This window comes from the organism of the source record quoted next, unplaced genomic scaffold, assembly GCF_019419815.1.
Source record: "Pyrus x bretschneideri cultivar Hongxiangsu unplaced genomic scaffold, Pyrus_bretschneideri_v1 Contig31, whole genome shotgun sequence".
Lineage (NCBI taxonomy): Eukaryota > Viridiplantae > Streptophyta > Magnoliopsida > Rosales > Rosaceae > Pyrus > Pyrus x bretschneideri.
Window position 1 is genome coordinate 4,047,824 of NW_025999624.1, and position 21,345 is coordinate 4,069,168.

The 21,345-nt window shown below is 36.3% G+C and overlaps 3 protein-coding genes across 3 annotated transcripts; 2 read left to right on the plus strand and 1 right to left on the minus strand.

Moving 5' to 3' along the window:
* Positions 1 to 120: 120 nt before the first annotated feature.
* On the minus strand, positions 121 to 4,356 carry LOC103963802 (protein RETICULATA-RELATED 4, chloroplastic). Its single transcript, XM_009376654.3, is given in 9 exon segments — positions 121 to 475; positions 562 to 671; positions 673 to 688; positions 830 to 969; positions 2,428 to 2,472; positions 2,556 to 2,609; positions 2,715 to 2,846; positions 3,448 to 3,516; positions 3,611 to 4,356. Coding segments are annotated over 9 exon segments (1,158 nt in total). The 5' UTR covers positions 4,157 to 4,356; the 3' UTR covers positions 121 to 429.
* A 6,031-nt stretch (positions 4,357 to 10,387) lies between these two features.
* LOC103963803 (phenylacetaldehyde reductase-like) lies at positions 10,388 to 16,534 on the plus strand. The gene is given in 8 exon segments (XM_009376655.3): positions 10,388 to 10,541; positions 11,747 to 11,812; positions 11,815 to 11,915; positions 13,359 to 13,550; positions 14,594 to 14,734; positions 14,736 to 14,757; positions 15,181 to 15,367; positions 16,030 to 16,534. Coding segments are annotated over 8 exon segments (975 nt in total). The 5' UTR covers positions 10,388 to 10,420; the 3' UTR covers positions 16,175 to 16,534.
* A 2,129-nt stretch (positions 16,535 to 18,663) lies between these two features.
* LOC103963821 (NAC domain-containing protein 1-like) lies at positions 18,664 to 20,977 on the plus strand. The gene is made up of 3 exons (XM_009376680.3): positions 18,664 to 19,153; positions 19,550 to 19,833; positions 20,124 to 20,977. Exons 1-3 carry the CDS (start codon positions 18,718 to 18,720, stop codon positions 20,658 to 20,660), a joined length of 1,257 nt encoding a protein of 418 aa, XP_009374955.3. The 5' UTR covers positions 18,664 to 18,717; the 3' UTR covers positions 20,661 to 20,977.
* The last annotated feature ends 368 nt before the right edge of the window (positions 20,978 to 21,345 follow it).

Here is a 21,345-nt window from a genome sequence, read left to right on the forward strand (position 1 = left end):
TTCAACAGACAATTCACACACGGTAAATTGGTGACGTGAGATGCTCTCAGAAGTCAGACCCATGCAGGAGTGAATTGTTTTATTTTGATAACTAGTTGCTTCTTGAGATTTCAGAAGAGCTTCCAAAAGTCAACATTGAGTTTATAGCTTGTAGAGCAAAATGCCCCCACATGGAGAAACATGGAATTGTAATAATATCAAACATAGAAAGTTAGCTCAACCATGAGCGGTATAAATATATAAAGAAGTAAAACTAAGCAACCTAGCAATTTTAACTCACATTACTTCAATTATCTCAGGCAAATTTTAACTCACATTACTTCAATCATCTCAGTTTTGCCTGATTTATGCAACAAATTGAAATTCAGCAAACCAACAATGGCGCCTTCAAGAAACTCAATCAAATATGAAAATGATCCCATTGGTAAACTAATGAGCCTTCTGGATTCCTATTAAACGAGCATAGTCCACCCACCTGCCAAAAAAAAGTAGTAAGACGTGGCGCACGAGGGGGGATGATAATCCATTGCAGTGGAAAAGTTTAAACGGAAAAGGTCTTACAATAATGAACCCAAGAATGTGTTTCCAGTCCGAATGGCAAAGCAAATTGCGCTTAGCATGAGCTTGTTTTGATGTAGTAGCGGTTCCAAACACCTTTGTTCAATAACACCAGGCCAATACTTGGTACCTGCCAAAGAATTTTTCATTTTATTATAAGCTTGTGTTGGTAAAAAACCACAAGTTATTGTTCCCATTTCCTTGAGCGTTGTTATTATAGACTTATATGCCCGATATACATGACAAACTAATACAGATAAAATTGAAGTACCTGAGATTGCTAGAAACTGCCATGTAGACACCATATGCAACGCTAGTGGATAATATCGGCACATTCTCAAGTTCACCGGCTTTGTCCTTATCAACAGCCTTCCTTGCGTTGATCAAGGCATTTGTCACAGCTGTGCCAACCTAATGAAAGACAAGGTTCATTATACCACCAGTCAAACTTAGCGCTACTGGTTCACATAAATTAGCATAGAATATGGCAAAACTTCCAAAAAAGATTTGAATGAACCATTAAGAAACTCAAAATTGCTATATTGGTCAACCAGTATCATTGAGAAAGCTAGTACAAGCACACAAAAATATTTTAAAAAATCCATTTCAAATTATTAAAAAAAAGAGGGAATCTTAATGAAACACTCCTAGTACTGTTCTCTTTTAAGGTTAAGGATATTTTAACCTTGAAAAGTCACTCTTGGTACTATTCACTTGCACCTTTATTTTGTCCTTTTGATTAAAACTAAAGTTTTTTAGGACTTTTCGTTAGTTTTCCTAAAAAATAAATCAAAGAATTAGGTAACCATGTCATATAGCATCTACTCCATTATGCTTTGGGTTAAGACGCAACTACAGAAAAATGGGCCAAAAGTAGTAAAGCAAACCAAACACCTTGCACATCTACCCATGCCAGTATGGGAACCGTGCAGATGTCATAGGGGTTAGCGTAAGGCATTTAAATTCATTCCAGAAAGGCACTGAATACGTCGCTCTTCTCTCTCTCTTCGTGGAGAGGGTAAAATTAGGTTTCTCTAAAAAAATGTTGGGTCTTCTTATAGAGGTTTTCTAGCTTTGAATAGAACACCACCAACAAGAAATGCTCTCCTTAAGTTTTGGTTGCCTTAACTATGTCCTGTCCACCGTCCTCTCAGAACTCTAAAGATGCCACAATAGTTGGTATAAGATAGGTGCATTAAAAAGCAAGAAGACAATTATTCAGCTGTAACAAGGACAAATCCATTATATTCCCAACCAAATCTAAGCTTGGGGTCCAGGACGAAACTGAAAAAGAAGAAGAAAGAAACCTAAAATTGGGTCAAATGGTCAAACACAACGCATGTTCGGTGTCATCACCTTGTGGACAGCCAAAGTAGCGTTCGTAGTTCGAAAGGTCACCACTGATTCAACCCAATCCGCAAAACACTTAGCCCTCAATTTACATGCTGTTAGGAGCAATACGATTATTGTATTGAGGTTTAAGAAAGACGGAAATTCAACTGCACTTTCATACAGAAGGAAAAAAGCAAAGAGTCTTTTCTGCCATTCAGCTTTACCTTCGGTGCTTCACCACATTTTTATCAATTATGATGCTTTATCACCACTTCCAGCACAAGGCAGAATAACTGACTCAACATATCAACTAAACATTTCGCTCCTTTATTTTGTCTTAGTGAATGTGAAGTTCCGAAAAAATGTGCAATATGATAAGCTCCTTGTGAACTTCACTTTACCAGCTTTACAAGATAACGACATTTACAGGATACGTCTATGATGCATGAGAGTTGCTGACACTTTTAAGTTGAAACATACATACATACACACATGAACATGAAAACACACCAATTCCAGGGAGTTAGAAGTACTAACCAGGGATGAAGCAGTACCAACAGCAAAGAGCTTGGCCCCATTTCTCTGCCAAAACAATTTAAATATGTTATTCCGTTCTTACCTTCAAACTTCAGATGAAATAAAAGCAAGTTACCAAAGTGTCTTACCACTACTCCACCAATCCTCTGTAATAATGAGTATGATGTTCCCGACATGGCGATCTGTAGAGAGAATTTCATAATCATTTAAGTAACTGTATCTGGCTTTTGATTTGATCTAATGAAACAGACTGTCAGTACAAAGTCAGGAATTCGTAGAAAAGAAACCTGGAAGGCATTTTCGGGGCAGCCATGGAAAAACCTAGTGATTGCTCCTGCATTGACCCCAAGTGGAGGTCGAAGAGAAACGGTTGGGGCAGGAAGATAAACAAGCATGAAATCTGCAATTATGGCCATTACCTAAGAGAAATACATTGCAAACATAAATGACAGAAACTAAACATATTCATTTAAATTCATCACTAAGCAAGTCCAGTACCCACATATGGATTTAAAATCATCAAAATATCCCACCGTAGCTTAAAGAAATAATGTACATTATTCATCTACGAATTTAGCAAGAAATTGGAAGAAAACAGATTGCTTATGACCTCCAGCTGATGCATTTATACTCATAACTTGAGGAGTAATAAGATTGACGAAAACTTTTATTTGGATCATGTGTTACACCTTCAGTTACCATGTTGAATAGAAGGCTACGGACTTAAAACATGCCTACTGGAAAGATATAATACAAGCAAAGCGGCCAACTCGACCCGAAACACCCCATCGCTAAGCAAGCACTATAAAACTACAAAATCCATTTGCATAAATTAGAATGTGTAGCTTCAAGCACACCAATGCCAATTCTCTCTACAATCAACAAAATCGCCAATCAAAAATAACAACACGGTCAGTGTTGATCATCGCTCATTGCTATTGGCTATGCATATAAAATAAATACGAATCAATAACGTAAGTCTACCAAAGCAATGTGATTGACAGAAAGCAAAGTTCATACCACATCTGCAAAAACAACTTCCAGCTCATTGAAAAAGTTCTCTCTCCGCCGCTCGTACTCTGCAGCAGTCTACGAAAACCGAAACAACACCGATTAAAATCGAAAAAAATGAAGGCTTTAATCAAATTTTAATGAAAAAAAGCAGAGGAAACAGAGAGAGGACCTTAGTGAAGAGACCAACGCCGCATTCCATGAAAACCTTAGCAAAAAACAGATCATCAGCGAGCAACCTCTCTCTAAACCCAGCGAATTGCATCAGCCACCTGAACAGACCCGACTTCTCCAGCTCAAAGTACCGTCCCACAACCGACCCGGGAATCCGACCCGCCTGGATCGCAGCCGCCAAGTCCTTGGGCAAGCTCTCCAACCCCCGCTTAGACTCCGCCAACACCATCAACGCCTCCCCCCTGTTCTTTCCGCCTGCATTGTCGGACCCTCCGTCGCTGTCACCTTCATCTCCGCCGCCATCGCCGCCTCCCGAGGAATCACGTCCATTAATCCCCCCGTCGTCGCCGCCGGCGGAGAAAAGGATGCGGCGGAACTGGCGGTGGCGGTGGGTGAGGGAGGGAGGGTTGGCGGTGAGGCGGAGGTGGAGGAGGGGCGAGGAGGCGGAGGCGGAGAGAGATGGGCGGTGAGGGTTGAGTTTGGAGAGGGAGGAAGAGGAGGTGGCGGCGGCGGAGGTGGGAAGGAAGCAGAAGGCGATCGCCATTGTTGGTTGGAGTTTGTTGGAGGGATTGGGGTGGGCGGAGATTTTTATGCGTGAGGGTGTGTGGGTTGGCGGTGGGCTGTTGCACTCTCTCTCGCTCTCTGTCTCTTTGTTTGGTGGGTTGTGGGGAAGGGGGGCGTGAGTTCAGAGGCAGAGAGCAGAGAGAGACCACGGGAGACGAGGAGAGGGAGGGAACAAGGAAAGAGGTTTAATATAGTCATTTAAGAGTAGGGGTTTTTGGCATGCCACCTGGTCTTACTCTTCAAAGACTCCAAACGACCGTTGCAGGGTTGGAGCGCGTTGAGTTCACTCACGCTTGCATTATATTATATTTTAGAAAAGGGGAAATTTGAGTATCAGATTTTCTACTATAAAAAGTTATAAACAAGGTTTCTCAATTCAATTTCGGTAACGTTATCTGTACATTTTTTTTACATCTCACATATCTTTTATTAATTTATATTTGATTGATTTTCTTTAATTCAGTCGATCTGACGGTGACAAATTAAGATGTTGTGAATGAAGTGAAAAGGGATATGTAGATGGCACACCCCGTCAATTTTCAATTTTTTTTTTTTTACTGAAAAACCTAAAACTCGTTCAGCAACTATTTTTCCTTGTTATGAAAAATACTTGCTCGAGTTTTCAAAATTTAATTTTTAATTTTTTTTAATATAAATAGATACCAATTGAATTTTTTGTTTTTTTAGTTTTTCAATAGAAGCTAAAAGTTAAAAACTAATTGCTAAAATAAAATGGTAATTAAACGGACCCAAAGAAAAGTATTGTAATTCTATGAGATTCAAAAAGTGGTCCACCAACTTACTGAAATTATCCCTAATTTATTATGAGAGGAAAAATAATGAAACCAACTAGATTTGATTTTGATTCAAATGGATTCTCGCAACCGCATCCACCATCTGATCCGGTTTTGGAAGTTACAAAGTCAACTCGATCGCTGATTAAAATTAGATTGGCTTGAATTGGATTTGTCAGTTTGGGTGAATTAGATTAATTGGATATTTAACATCCTTAAATTGAGTGTTGAGAGCATAATCCCACATTTAGGAAATGCTTATAAACAGTTAGGCTACTTCTCATATTATCAATTGATTTTATAGTTCAATTTCAACTTTCTCCATGATATTAGTGCATGTTGTCATGCATATGAAGCTCTGCGGCCAAACGTGCTCCATGTCACTTTATTTGTGTTATCCACGTGCTAAACTTGAAAATTCGCCACAAGTGAAGAGGCGTGTGGAGAGTATCAATTCTGCACCGAAGAAAGAAGGGATCCTGCATACGTTTATAACTAGTTGAGCTATTCTCTATATTGTCAATTGGGAATAGAGAGAGATTTGGTGGGCTTGAAAATCGAAGTGGAAATGGGGCGCATTTGTGGTTTTTTGTGTTTATAAAAAGTATGATATTCATTGAAATAAAAGGTAATACGTACAAAATAAAGATAAGATGTTTTATGGGTCTCAATAAAAACATTATCAGATATTTTAATTTGGGCAAAGAAAAAAACAGTGTCCCACACAATACAACTTAAAGCTAACTATCCTCACATGAGCAAAGAGCCAATACATTGTGCTTGAAGATTGTTTCCATTTAAATGAATTGTGTTTTGGTTGTAGGGTTGAAGTGGACTGGGCAACCCACGTAAGAATTCCTCTCTCATCACCCCATTCTAACAGAGATGAGAAATGCCAAAAAAAAAAAAAAAAAAAAAGATTATTACAGATAAAATATTATACCCTCACTAGCAAGGTTCCGAAAGACGCTAGATATTAGTCGGGCAACAGGCTGGGGCCTAGCGCCTAGGCGGTCAGGTGGGGTCTAGGTGGGCGCCTAGGCGGGCTAGACGGATTTAATTAAATCTATTATATTTCGTGTAAATAAAGTGTTTGTTTATACTTAAAATATAAATGATTTCATCATAAACTACAAAATGGAATGACACATATATTATGAGTTACTGGAACATAATGAAAACATGGAGAACACTTATATAATGTGTGTTCCTTTAAGTATTCAACAAGTCTCTTACAATTTATTGAAAAAAATAAAAAATAAAATGTAAAATAAAAATTATCTATTTTCTGTCTAAGTGAGTCGTAACCTATGCAGGTGTCTATGCGGGTCTGGATGGCTTCAGTAGGTCTAGGTGCCCCTTCTTAATTTTCAAACGTCTAGGCATTAATCGGGGCAGTGGCTAACCGCTAGGCGGGTATTTTTAGAACAATGCTCACTAGCATCCGTCAAAACTTAAAACCAAGTTGTTTTGGGTTTGATTCTAGTTACAGGCGAATTTGAACCACATTATTTGTTAGCTAATTGTGAGACTACATAATGTAGATAATATCGTTTGTTAAAAAAAAAACCAAGTTGTCTTAAGCCAACGCAGTGGTTTTTAAGGTACATTGCTCTTTCCTCTTTTCTATAACAGGGAAAAATCGTTTTTACTTTCATACAAGAATAAAGGAGGAAGCCATTTCTGAGCAGATGACAAAGAAGACTTGTAATTTTATAAGAAAAGAGAAAAAGACTTTGAGCCCACGCAAAATTCGAAATCCTCCCAAATGAAAAACAGACAGATTCTGTTTTGGTCTAAATTAATTTACAAAGAGGTCCTTCAGATCGGCGCTTGTATTCAAAACGCCATTATGCTCGCGTGAAAAATTGTTCGAGTAGGTGGATTGTTGTAGTTGCCAGGCGTGAAAGACTAAACAAGCATGTCCAACGTGGGCTCGGTTAAGGTTTAGTGTTATTTTCGATGTCAAAGTACTCCTCTTTCATACGTATACCACCCTATACTATATATAACCTAGTATGGAATCTTACGTGATGCATTTTTGCTCATAAATGTTTTTACTAGTAGTACCTTGTTCGTGTAAGTAACCTCTTATTTATAAGAGCTTCTTCGATAGGTTTGCTATCTCAGCCCATTTGGCTACTTTATTGTAAACATAAAAAAAAAAATTACTTCCAAGAACCTAGCTATTTTATATGCTACATTACCAGAATGACCCGTTAAATCTAGCCCAAATAAAAAGAAGAAAGCAAAATTTAAACTTAAAATACTATTATTGCACTATTTATGGAGAGAGAAAGTGAGGATGAAAAACACAGACAGAGATGAGATCGCTCGATATTCATTCACGTAAAAGAGGTCGACGGAAACCCAAAATGGTTAAAAATCTAGTAAAATCACAAATGCAACCACATCATGCTATGAGTGAAGAAGTCTGCACACGCTTTGTGATTTTGCTTGTAGTTCTCATAAATAATGAAGAGTTGGGAAAGAAAACAAAAACAAAAAATATAGATTTAAAAAACAGTTCGAAAACATTGGAAGAAAGAAACATACGTACATATACGAGTTGACAGAGTTGATTGGCAGAAGAAAATAATGTATTTATAAACTGAAGGACAAGATGCCAAAATATGGGTGTGTGGAAACCATCAATCAAATGCGACTTTGGACTTTGGAGTTGGACGGACCCGCCCGTTCCTCAAACATTGGAAGTCGTCCTTCGTATTTAAACTAATCCCCTGCGTTTTGCTTTTTCTTTGTCGTTTTGAGATTTTTGAGATTTTTGAGCTTTGAAATTGGAACCGAGCCAGAAGAACCACCGCCCAAGCCGACAGCACAATACTTGGATGATTTTAATGCTGGGACTTCCTTGCCTGCGTCGCCCATCCTTCCCGTTGCCATCACATAATTTGTTATTTTACTACCAACCTTTAGTTTTCTTTCTTTTCTTTTTCAATATCCTTCTAATTATAATAAGGCTTAATTGGATTATTAGTTTTTATGGTGATAGGATAGTCCGAAAAATAAAAAAAAATAAAAAATTAAGATTCAAATTTGTGATGAAGTCTGTTACGATTTAGGCCCATTTAAAATTTTTATCAACTCTTTGTTAATTATTAATACATAAGACTCACATGTGAGACTAAAAAGATAAAGTTAGCCTCACATGTCTTACATGCTAACAATTAACCGAAAGTTCTGTTTAATCCCATATATGTGGTTCATATGCTAATGATTAATGGAGAGATGACTAAATATTTAATTTTGGGCCTAAATGCTAACAGACTTCACCAAACTGACTTAAATCCTAATTTTTTGTTGCCACATGAGCTATCTTTGGACTACCCTACCACCACGGAAACTAATAATCCAATTAGGCTTAATAATAAAGTTACGGGGTGTGACTTTATTGCCACGTAATACTCACTCACGTGTTACGAGTGTTTTAGTTGTTAGATTTGATTTTCAAAACTATTAGATAAATCTATTTTCATTCACAATCATCATTTTTTCGTACCACTCAATTTTACGTACCAGTGTACAAAAGCTAAAAGTTATGCACATTCTTCAAATAGCTATTTGATAATGCATTTCAATTAACACAATTGTCTGTATGCTAAGTCATCACTAAAAGAATTACCCAAATTCGAATTGCTAGGGCATAAAAATGTACAAAAAAAAACACGTTTTCTAGATAAAGCTGAAGTGAAAATGCGAATCCATATGTTGACAGGGAAAGTCAATATCCAATCCTCACATGAGGATTCAAATTTCAAAGTAGGGTTAGAGATCTATTCCTTGTGCCATAAAAAATAGTGACACCCGATGATAATTATTATTGGCTTCTGAGCTTGTACAAGGAAGGACTTCTTGACTTTGTTAGTGAGTAGGATTGAGGCGTGTTACCTATAAAGGCTTGAGGTACCTCAACACAGAGGTTGAGCTATGATTAGAAGTATAAGGAGGCCAAAAGATTGTAAATTAAAACTAAAATATGGTGACTCGTACTTGGATTTGATATTACGAGAGAAAATAATAGATGTGCTCTTAATAGTAACTCTAATACCAAATTCAACGGTAAATGATCATCAATTCTTAGATTTAACGTTGTGTGAAAGTATAGGTAAGGGTCCTAAAAAGTAAAGAACTTCAGGTGTAAAAATAAATTATTATTTTAATTGATTGGGCTACAGGCAGATGTTGAAAATAGGTGGGTTGAAATAACCCACCCAGACCCAAATACTGGGTCAGAACGGAATCCCGATAAATAGGGTTAGCATATTATACGGGTCAAACTAAAAAAAGGGTTTTTTTTTGGACTGCTGGTCCGAAAAGAAAAAAAAGCTAATTAAGTGGGCTGCAACCCAAAAAAGTTAAGAGCCCAAACTGGGCTGAAGATAAAAAAAAATCACTTTTTTTTTTCTGAAAAAAGGCTCAAACAGGGGCCCAAAATTCAAGACCGAAGCTGGGCTTGGTTTGACTCGGCTAGGTGGCAGCTCACTCAGTGGCTTGGCGGTCGGCTTGCACGACTTCTGGGCGTGAGGAGGGGCGCGGCTCCAGCACGATTTAGGGTTTTTTTTTTTTTTCTACGAATTTTTGTTTTTCCATTGCTTATTCATACAAATGCAATTCACCACAATAATAAAATTGCAAACAATAATTTGAGTGGAATATATGATTCAGTAATCAAGGATTCATGGTGAATGTCTCATGCAATTAGGTTGAAAAAATATTAATATTTAGATTGTGTTTTAGAAGAGCCTAGATTATGATGATGAATCTTGTGAACGGGCCTTGGCGGTGTACTTATAACATGTCCTAGTAGGCCTATTTTACTGAGAGAAGAAAGAGGGAGATCGGCCAGAGAGAAGAGACAGGAGAGAAGGGCGACCGAGATGAAGAGAAGATCTATAGGAATTTTGTACATATGTGTTATTTCTCATGCTCTATGCCTTTTTTATACTAATAAGGAAGAGATAAATTTACTCTCTAATTAATACAAGTTGTACAAGAAAAGATCCTCGAGATCTTATAGGAGTCCTATGAAATCTCAAACTCCAAATAAAATAAGGAATGCAACATAAATTAGTTTTTATTTATTTATTGATTTTTTAATTTTAAATAAACGATATTATTTATACTAAGGAAGAAATAATGGATTTAGCTTTACAATAGATTAATAATAATGTGGTTTAAATTTACTTTTGATGATAATTAAACCTAACATCTCTCACTTATAAAAGAGAAAAAATACTATTAGACTATACTAATAAGTGGCGTTGTTGGAGATGTTGTAATAGATTAGATCATCAGCTACGTGCCCACGAATGCCATTACGCAACAATTCCGTTAGGAAACAGACAAAAATCAATTTACGTAAAAGGAGCTTCGAAACTTCAAAACGTAAAATCTGCAGAGTGAACACGCGCTCACATAGAGAGAGAGAGATGAGCAGCGGAGCGGGGAAGGTCGTGTGCGTCACCGGTGCGTCCGGTTACATTGCTTCATGGCTCGTCAAGCTTCTTCTCCAGCGCGGCTACACCGTCAAGGCCTCCATTCGCGACCCAAGTACGTACATTTCTCCCTCTCTTTGCTCTCATTAAGTTTCGGGTTTTCTTGTTCATTTTGGCGTGTGATCGTTTAAATTCTTGTGATTTAGTTTTATGCATGCAGAATTGGAGCATACCCATTTTTCAGATTATTGTAGTATTTTACTCTTATTTTAATTGAAGATTTTGATGGTTTTCTGGGATATTGAGAACCTGTTTGTGGGTTTTGGTTTAGATTTGATGGGTCAGATTCTTCATTCCTTGAGGTGTGGAAGTGAGCGAATTGCAGCATAGAGATTTGTCCTTAGCTTTTATGAGTTTTATTTTTATTAAATTGATTATTTTATTAACTGCATCAAGAGTTAACGGAAAATTGGAGACATGGAAATGGCTCGTTGGTTTTTTCTCTTCATGCAAAAAACTGTGCTTGTTTGTGCTTACCCAATTTTCGGTTCGACCTTGGACGAAGGATTTGCTTTTATGTGTTTGCCTTCTTGGTTATACAGATTTCGATTTGATATGAAAAAACACGTTTGGTTACTTTAATATGTGAAGTACTCTAGTAATGGGAAGCTGGATTAGCGTGGGTTTAGTTTGTATGTGGTTTTTCATCGATTCCTGTTATCTGCAGTCTAAGAGCTCTTGAGCATCCTTACCTTGTAAACTAGTTTTCCAGTGCCAAGTTCTACGCATGGGCTGTGACATATTTCCGTTGCTATGGTTTCATTGGTTTGGATAGGATTGGTACAGGTTGCTATGATTATTTAATTGGGTGCTTAACCAATTCCATGTGGATTGGTTTCAAGTAAGATAACACTAATTGGGTCATTCATCTAAATGACATGCACAACTAGATTCTAATTTCTGATTTGTGGGTGGTTAATGGTTTTCGTGGGATCTTTTCAGTATGGATATAAATGATTTAATGTCCGTTTTACTCCTAATGGTGCTCCAATGTTAAACTTATCATTTAAGTTTGATATGAAAATAGTGCATGTATAACTACGTATATACATGACATGTCTTTTAGTAGGAATGCATATGTGTGTGGATTTAGCCCCCAGCATAACTTGGATGTCATAGATTGTTGAGTCTTGCATTTGTTTTGTTTCTGTCGATGAGTTTGTAGATAGGACATCTTTCTTGGCTCAACTTTGTAATCTAATAAATGCGGCTAGTATTAAACAAATTAATTTACCGAGTTCCTTTTGTATTTTCACGTAGATGATCCAACTAAGACAGAGCACTTGCATGCGCTTGATGGAGCTCAAGACAGACTTCAACTTTTCAAGCAAATCTATTGGAAGAAGGTTCCTTTGACTCTGCTGTTGAGGGTTGTGAAGGCGTATTCCATACTGCATCCCCCTTTTATCATGATGTCACAGACCCAAAGGTTCATCCACTTACTTTTTCTAATGAATTATTAATTTTTTTTCTGTGCTTTTATTCTGCTCTGTTCATGAAGTTACTTAGCTTCTTTCTAAAAAGTCATATAATCTGTAGTATAAAAAATTTAAGTTACCAATGAGCTACGTAACTTACAATATATTCTTTATAAATTAAGGGACCAGAGCTGTCTAATAAAAGTGGATATTTATAATAGTACCAATTGATCATATATTAATGCAATTGACTGTTTGCTGGATAGTCAATCAAATATATATTTTTTTCTCTTCAATTTAAGATGATCAAGTTGTTTTTTATCCATTGATCATCGAGTCTACAACTAATAGATGTAGCCCATTCATTTTCGTGTCAACCATTTTTTTTGTAAAATTAAGATTATAAATCTTTTAATCTATAAAAGTAACTAGCAAAAGCCCATTTCAACAGTATAAGTATTAAGTTCATCATCATGCATCTACTTGTTGAAATCATAAACAATAGGAATTCGACATGCACTGAAGAAGCCAAAAGATTTTTATAAAGAGAAATTCAGGTCATTAAATATTATAAATGACCAAAATATTTGCTGGGAGCGGCATCTGCCCCATAGCCTATCGTGTGGTATAGCACCTGCAATGTCTTCTTTTAATTATCGTGTGGTACACAATGAACCATTCTTCAAATCTTCTGGCACAGCGAATTAAATATCACAAGAGCCAAGAGGTTATAAATTAAAGGGTGATATAAGGCATACATAAGAGAGAAAGGATAACTTCTCCAGCAACATAGTAAAGATATATTCTCTTCCTTATTGTGTGTTTCAATATGGAGTTAATCTATCCAGCTGTTCATTTTACTTTTTCACCCTTTAGAAGTACATGTGAACTTTTCCGTTACAGGAGAATGTGAATACTTTTTAATTGAAACATACAAGTATTTAAGTATTTACTTAGTTGGGTTCCTGTTTTTTGATTTTGAGGATTTTCCGCATCTAACATCCTGTCCGCTCAACTCACTTGTGACTTGTACATGTCCACAGATGGTAGCTAAAAAGATGCATATGCTAAACGTAAATAACGGATTTTCCACGTCCAACATCCTATGCGCTCAACTCACTTGTGACTTGTACATGTCCACAAATAGGTAGCTAAAAAGATGCATATGCTAAACGTAAATAACATAGGTGTCCTTGTAGGACCCCATTTGTCATGAGTTTCTATTAGAATCTTGTAGGTAATAGAGATGTCAACATTGATTTGTGGATACATATGAGAAATGTTAGAAACAATCACGACTGCCCAATATTTGCTGTCTCTGAATTTAATTCCATGAGTTAAGTGGTAATTTCTTATAGAGTTTTCAATTCATTACTATCCTTCCGCTTTTGCATGCTAATAAGTAGCTGGGTTATATAGTTTCTAGCTGTTACATAGTTGTTGCCTCATTTCAGGCAGAACTACTTGAACCTGCAGTAAAGGGAACCCTTAATGTTCTTAATTCGTGTGCGAAATCACCATCAATCAAACGGGTGGTTTTGACATCTTCTATAGCCGCAGTTGCATATAATGGAAAACCTCGAACGCCTGATGTAGTAATTGATGAGACTTGGTTTACAGATCCAGATGTTTGTAAGGAATCGAAGGTATGGATGTACTGTCATTCTTAATGCTCTTGTGAAAACAAAATATGGCGATACATTTTGATTCATTATGTTGTAATTGTACAGTGGTAAATGAGTACCAGTTGTTAAATTTGGTTTCTATTCACCCAAGAGTAACCAAAAGTCAGAATAATATGATTGCAATTCTGCATGTTCATGAACGACAACATATTTGTTTGTAATAAGCAAGTCTCTCTTGTTCTATAATGAGTGATGAAAGTGTGTGGTAGAGAAGAGGATGGGACATTTTTAGAAGCAAGTGGAGAAACCGGTTCCTTGTCACATGGACATTCTTTAAGACGAAAGTTCAGTTGACTTATCCATTTTCTAATATATATAACCTTCTGAAATATGTATGTATATATATGGGTGAGTACGTATATGTACAATATATGTCTGTCCACGGAACATGAAATCACTAATAAGATGGTTTACAAGAGAAATGTAGTTCTCCTCCTTATCAAATAGGTTTCAGTTTAGATCACTTTGTGGGAGAAGCTTCCCTGAGAGTTAACTTCCAATTTCCTTGTTGTAAGTTAAAAAAAAGCACATATGTTGGCCTGACCATGATAGTTGTTTCTTACGTTGTAATGTCTTGTCATCTTAATCTCTCATTCTGATGTTATGTTTTGCTATGTGGTTAAATGCACTCAATCTACGAACTCTGATACCTTAGAATCTGGTGCAATACTTGTGTTTCCTTGTTGAATTTAAGAAATGAGATTTCTTTAATGCTTAATGGTTAGTACTCAAGATTTCATACTATTCCATTACGTGGCCGGAACCAGTTTTTCATAATTGGGGCCTCCCATGCCCATAAGTATAATGTAGTCACTAAACATGTGGGTATATTGTTGTGTTCTCAATGCCATACGTTTGCTTCATGTTGATGATGTTGTGCATAAGGCAATGTTATGCCAGGCCTCTAAGGCTTCTTTACTATTCCTCATTAATATTTTGGTGAATATTTCATTTATTTGTAAAAAAACATATTTAATTTCCGTTTACCCCTTAATTACATCCAGCTATGGTATGTGCTTTCAAAGACTTTGGCTGAGGATGCTGCCTGGAAATTTGTGAAGGAGAAGGGTATTGACTTGGTTACAATTAACCCTGCAATGGTGATAGGTCCTCTGTTACAGCCAACACTTAATACAAGTGCTGCAGGCAGTTTTGAATGTTATTAAGGGTAACGTTTCTTTATTGGTGCATCGAATACTTCTTCATTTCAACAAGTAAAACGTTTTCTGCTCAAGAAGCTGGAAGAAAGACTAAATGTCTTAAATAGTACATGAGATGATAATATAAAATGGACGTTTCTTCATGTTGAGTCAATGTAATGCTCTATGGTGGCCTTTTGTGCCCCATCTTCGTCTACTGTATATATTTCAAAAATAGCATCAAGTTTTGTCAGTTATCTCTTTCCTATAGCGTCCCGACCAGAGGTGTTCTATATTTGTATCTGCAGTATCTTAACTGGATAGCGTTTAGTGAAACAAACAGTTTTCAGTTAAATATATTAACAAAAAAGTTCCAACTATTAGTCTAACACTTGGTGTGCTCATTCTCCATGAAGTACCTGATTATTTCTTCACTTCTTTGTGTGATGCAGGAGCTCGAACATTTCCAAATGCAAGTTTTGGATGGATTAATGTTAAAGATGTTGCCAATGCACATATTCAAGCATTTGAGAGTCCTACCGCTGGTGGCAGATATTGTTTGGTGGAGACAGTTGCCCACTTCTCAGAAGTTGTGAGAATTTTACGTGAGCTGTACCCTACTTTGCAACTTCCAGAGAAGTAAGCTTTTGCGTCCCAGCCAATTTAAATTTGCTGGTAACAGTCACTCCATTTCCACACTAACACTGTCTCATGATTCGGATAATAATTGGTTTTATTTTATTTGTCTTCTTTTATACTGAATTGTATTTTACGACAAAAAGCAGCATTGCCGTATTTCGAACTTATATGGTAGTTTTGGTTTTACCGGTTATTTTACATTCACAATGAGTATAGTGTTTCAAATACTACAATATGATCCTCTTTCCCATCCTTCTAACTTTTCAATCACGCTGAAGTTGAAGTTGCTGCACTTTTAATGCCTACAGATGCTCTTCGTTTAGTATTGCATACCTTGTGTCGAATAAGTTTGATTAAAGCACATGGAATTGTTGCTAAATTTTTTCACCATATCATGGGGCTCAAAGCAATAGAAATTTTCATAATCCTTCGTTTTCTCGTGATCTGCAGGCTCACATCTTCGTTTTATGAAAATTAGAAGTAAAAACATAAATTCCTAGCATGACCGGCATTGTTCTTGACAGTGCGTGTTGATTCCTACATTCTTCGTTTCATATGCTTTTAGAAACTATCTCAGCCCGCCTCATTTTCCAGGTGGTTTTAGTGCGGTGGTTTCGTGGAAATTAATTGTGTTATTTCCCCTTTTCAACTGGCATTTCCAGGTGTGCGGACGACAAGCCTTTTGTGCCAACATATCAGGTCTCCAAGGAGAAGGCGAAAAGCTTGGGTGTCGAATTTATTCCACTAGATGTTAGCCTCAAGGAAACAGTTGAAAGCTTGAAGGAAAAAGGTTTTGTCAGTTTCTGAGTCATTTCAGTACAGTGAAGATCTTTGCAATAAATTCAGTCGCGGTGAAACATATTCGCTGCTTCCGGCCAGACGAGAAGGAACCATAGAGTCCTGTCTATGTTTCACTTTGTGTTTCCGGTGTAGTGACATGCACTCCAGCTTCGTCTTTTGGTTTGAGACTTACTCTCCAGCTTGTTGGTTCCTATATATATCACCAATGTGTCTGCAGAATAGAGGAAATGGAGTATTGAATAAGAAAACCCCAAGTTAATTGTTTTGGTAATTAATGTTTATTGGATTTATTATTTTAGGGTTGAATGTCTCTTAGTGACGAATCTGTCATTTTAGATGAATAAGAAATACAATTTTTTTTTTTTGTTAAAAAAAATATGCATTATTTGATCAATTTGTACATTTTGTTGAAGGAAAAATTTAGATAATACTTTACGAACATTTCACATATCAAACTAATTTACTTTAATCTAAGGGTTAAAATTGTTGTTTAAAGCCGTCTCATTAAATGTTATATGCCTAAATGATACATCCAAGGAACCACCACAGGGTGACCCAATGGTTAAGGATGAATTTCAAGCCTGTATTCCACACGGCATGTCCTAGCGCTAGTGAATCACACGATTGTGGCCAAGGAGAGGCTGAAATGCTCTCTCAATCCTCCTGGCCCCCATAAGGGTGGACTATCGTGGCAAAGCCATCAGCTGATCCCTTTCTCTATTACATATTCCTTAGACATTGTTTTTTTTTTTTTTTTTAGACATTGTTTTTTTTATTTTATTTTTTAAACAATGTCTAAGGAATAAGGAACATGTAATAGAGAGAATGTAATCTAAAGAAGTTAGGTTCAAGAGACATTTCTCTTTCATGCACATATCCTAAAACATTCTTGATCATTGACAATCTGGTAAGATTAATACATATTATGTCTTATATCAGATAAAGAATGATTAGCTTGAATCATTGCTGTGAAAGATACCAAGGCAAGTTTGTAGGTGCTCAATATAGAGTTAGTTCACTGAACACAATCCATGAGGAATTCTCATACTCATGTCATATGAGAACTCATTAGTTAGGATAATACAAAGTAGTCCTTCAACCTGAGACACCAAGGTTTTCTTGTAGATATGTTTTTTAACATTTGATGATGCGTCATAACCACATGGTTTGCTTAGTGCATTGTTGGATCGCTGATTTATTCACAGAGGCAGGTGAGTGTACAATAAATGATCTCTAACCTTCAAATTGTTAAAGGGAGAGTACTCTATGATATGATTCAAGAGTCTTTGGGTAGAGTACATGAATGTGATATGTGATTAAGAATATTGAAAAAAGAAGGACCATATTGTATTGCAATTCCAATTGAATAGATTCTCCGCCTCCTTAGCTCAGCTTAATTATCCATGATATATTGCTAAGTGTCACTCATGGCTTGTGGAAGCCTTAAAGATTTGCAATCACTAATCTTCATTAAAGGTAGAATTGAAAGGTAGTTTCAATTCACAATCAATTAATAAGAGTTTTAATCTCCCACCATCTCGCTAATTGAACCGAATGTATCGTATACAATGTAAGGTAGAGATTGAATAATACAATGGAGTTAAGTAAGTACAATTAAATGGATTAATTATTTATGTCTAGGATCAACTAATAAGTTAATTAATCAAACAAATAAATTCGTATTCAAGCTGTCAAACCTATTAACTTAAGTTATATGACAACTTAAAATCAAATGGCCCAAAAGTTTTGTCAGACCATAAATTTATGGGCCCATCCAAGTCTGGTTAGGTTAGGTGGACTATGGACATTGAAACATGGACTCCGTTGTTAGGAAGCTTCCAGTATACCATCTGGCTTTCGGAAAATTTATGCAACCTAGGAAGTATGCATGGTTCACATGTCCTATTTTACAGTGTTTGTATCAGACCAAAAAGAAAGAAAATACAGTATAGTTTTTGTACAGCTGTATTTTACGATGCATTTCGAAACTAGAAGAAGTGTGCATGCTTCACAAGTCCTATTTCTTCGTTGCTTTTTTTTTTCCTCGTTTAAAGACTAGTAAAAACTTTAATTAAAGATTACTACTACCCAAAAAAAAAAAAAAAATTCAAATATATTATGATGACCCATCTAAAATTCCCATCTGGATAATGTATATCGTACGCTAATTTAGATAAGTATTTAGCAATACAAGGGGCCGGTAATCTCATTTGTGTGATATCTATCATACGACGACCAATTGAAACGCCATCAATTAAAAATTATTATACAAGTGATTATTATCGTTAAAATTCATTTTCATAAGTATATTCTCCAATAACCAACCAAAACTGTTATACACACACGACAATTATCATAACAATTCAATTTCGAAATATATTATCCAATGACGAATCAGAGCTATAGCTAGGGTTTCATCTCAAAATATCTAGAAAGCCGGAGTCTGTTATATAAATTAGTTTCCGTGTACAACTCTTCCACAAAAGAAAATTTTCTCCACAAGAAAAATTAAAAGAGAGAATTTGTCAGTCATACTTGCGTCTCTGTCAATGTCTTCTCCCTCAGAGAGTCCAACTATGGAGCCTGTTGAGCAAAGTCATCCGGATCACAAGGCTTCTGTTACTATTTTTACTCAACAGGTGGCTTCTTACAGCCTTAGCCCTAACAAGCAATCACCTGCACAAGGTGATCAAGGTCTATTCACTCCGACGAGCGAGACTGGTGTTTCTTTGACAACCAACGTGTCAGCCGCCGCCGGCGGCACAGATCATGAGCTTTTGGAAGACGAGGCAAACAGTTTGCATAACAACCTGATAAGGGATCAAGATGATTTTTTCAATTCCTTCCCACCTGGCTATAGGTTCAACCCATTTGATGGCGAACTTATTGTGCATTATCTCATGAAAAAGGTCTTGGATCAGCCCTTGCCGCCAAACCGGATCTTTGAAGTTAACCTATACCGCTACAATCCCGAAGTGCTTGCTGGTATTGTATATGTTCATAAGTATATATGGTTCAATTATGTTTTGCATTGATAATCTTTTGAATAATACTATATATGTGTGAGAGATATTTTATGAACAAATTTTGCCTACATCGATGTTATTTAGCACTGCTTTGTTGTCCTTTACTTGTTTTAGCAAAGGTTTGATACATAATTGATTAAAGGTCCTTATATTACTACTTTAGTTAAAGTAAAGATTAATTACTATCTTCATGTTATTTTTGCTTAATTTGTTTCTTTTGTTATACACTATTTTTATTAACACATCAAAATTGTTATATATATATATATATATATATTCTTGTTTGTTGGTGAAACTTTTAGATGATCAGAATTGATTACCATGTAATAAATCTGTAACTGTTTGTGTAAAACAGAAAAATATGAGAAATATGGGGACAAATGGTATTTTTTTACTCCAAGGGACCGGAAGTATCGCAATGGAAGTCGCCCAAAGAGGGCAGCTGGGGATGGATATTGGAAGGCGACCGGAGCTGACAAGGAAGTGAAGTCATTTGATGGAGCTGTTGTTGGATCGAGAAAGGCTCTGGTTTTCTATAGGGGCAAACCCCCAAAGGGTGACAAAACCAACTGGATCATGCATGAGTTTAAAGTCAAGGATTCTCCTGTTCGAAGCAGAAGGGGTGAGAATGACATGAGGGTACGTAAATTCTTATTCTTCTATATTAGTTGGGTCGACACGTGAACCCTCAGTTCCGTCTTAATATTTAACTAATAATTTGTCAAATTTTCATTTTAGCATTTTAATATGGTACAGTTCACTATTTTGAATATATAAACATCGTACAATTTTAGACCTGCATTGCATATATATTTTCAAATGCATGTGCCAAATAAAGGACTCATATCAAAAGTCAGAATAATGAAGAAACATGGATTCCTTGTTTTAAATTTGGGGTGCTTACTTTAATTATATTTGTTTTCTTGCAGTTGGATAATTGGGTACTCTGTAGAATTTATAAGAAGGATGGTAACAATGGCAAAAGATGTGAAAGTCGAAATCATGCTGAAATACATTCTCCATTTCCGCATAGAATAAATGACGAAAGCATGGAGATTGAGATGAGTGGAGATATTGTTGATCCTTTACCTGAGTATGATCCTGCACTGGAGTATGACCATAAATACTCATATATACCATATCCTCTTATGGCATCTCAGCCAAATATTTCCTGTGGGCTCCCAGTTAACATGATTAGCAATAATCGAATTCAGTCTGTTGAAGCAGCCTCTGTGAATGCTGGGAGCTGCTATGCAAATATGGGGTACTCGCAACCAATATGCGTTAGACCTCCATTGATGTCTTCTGAGAGTGTTCTCGGGCCTTACAGATATATAGATGAATCAACTATTCTTCAAGATGACATGATATTCGGCATGAAGGGGTTTGAACATAGCCTTTACAGTACAAATAATTATGCAGGGCAATTCTCAGCTTTGGATAATGTTTTTCCTTATACGGAATAACATCCCATCATTGATCGATGGAACTCATCAACTTTTGTTGCTATCATCTGCTTTTGCTATGAATTTTAGGGTTTACGGTCGGATTTAGCTAGTCAGTTAGTTTTTGGAACGTGTTTGTTAGTAGCTCTTAATCGTCTAACGGAAGTTTATTAAGGTTTATATTGCTCTACTTGGATTTATCTATGATTAAAGTACTTTATTTGTTTTTATAGTACTAGCTAGTAACTGATTATTTGCTATGAATTATGAATTCCGAATGTAAAAACAAATTTTATGTAAAAAATATCAAGGGAAGTAGCCCGTCCTTTGTTGTGTAATTGGTTTACATATTGATCACCAGAATGCAATAATTGTATGGGCAGGAAATTATATTCATAAATGAATTTTTGACATTGTGTCTCATAGTCGTTGAGACGGGCGAAAGTCACCTATATGAATTTTCTGCCCATGTTCGGCACTTAGTGTTCACCATCAGGGAGCTAGCCTTCTCGACACCTACTATTGTTCTAGCTTCTGTTCGGTTGCTAAGACAAATGGAAAAGAAAAAGTGTACATATGAAGTTTGAATTTCACTGTTTCGCTCTGTCAGTTTGCTCTAAGGGTTTCGAAAGTTGAGGTATTAATTTTTTATTTTCTTTAGCGATGTCTTCTTGCATGAATTCTATATCATTAATTATCTGCTCTT

Coding starts and splice junctions, on each gene's coding strand:
- LOC103963821 (XM_009376680.3), top strand. CDS start 18,718: ATGTCTTCTCCCTCAGAGAGTCCAACTATGGAGCCTGTTGAGCAAAGT. Junction 19,154..19,549: donor CAATCCCGAAGTGCTTGCTG/GTATTGTATATG, acceptor TGTGTAAAACAG/AAAAATATGAGAAATATGGG. Junction 19,834..20,123: donor GGGGTGAGAATGACATGAGG/GTACGTAAATTC, acceptor GTTTTCTTGCAG/TTGGATAATTGGGTACTCTG.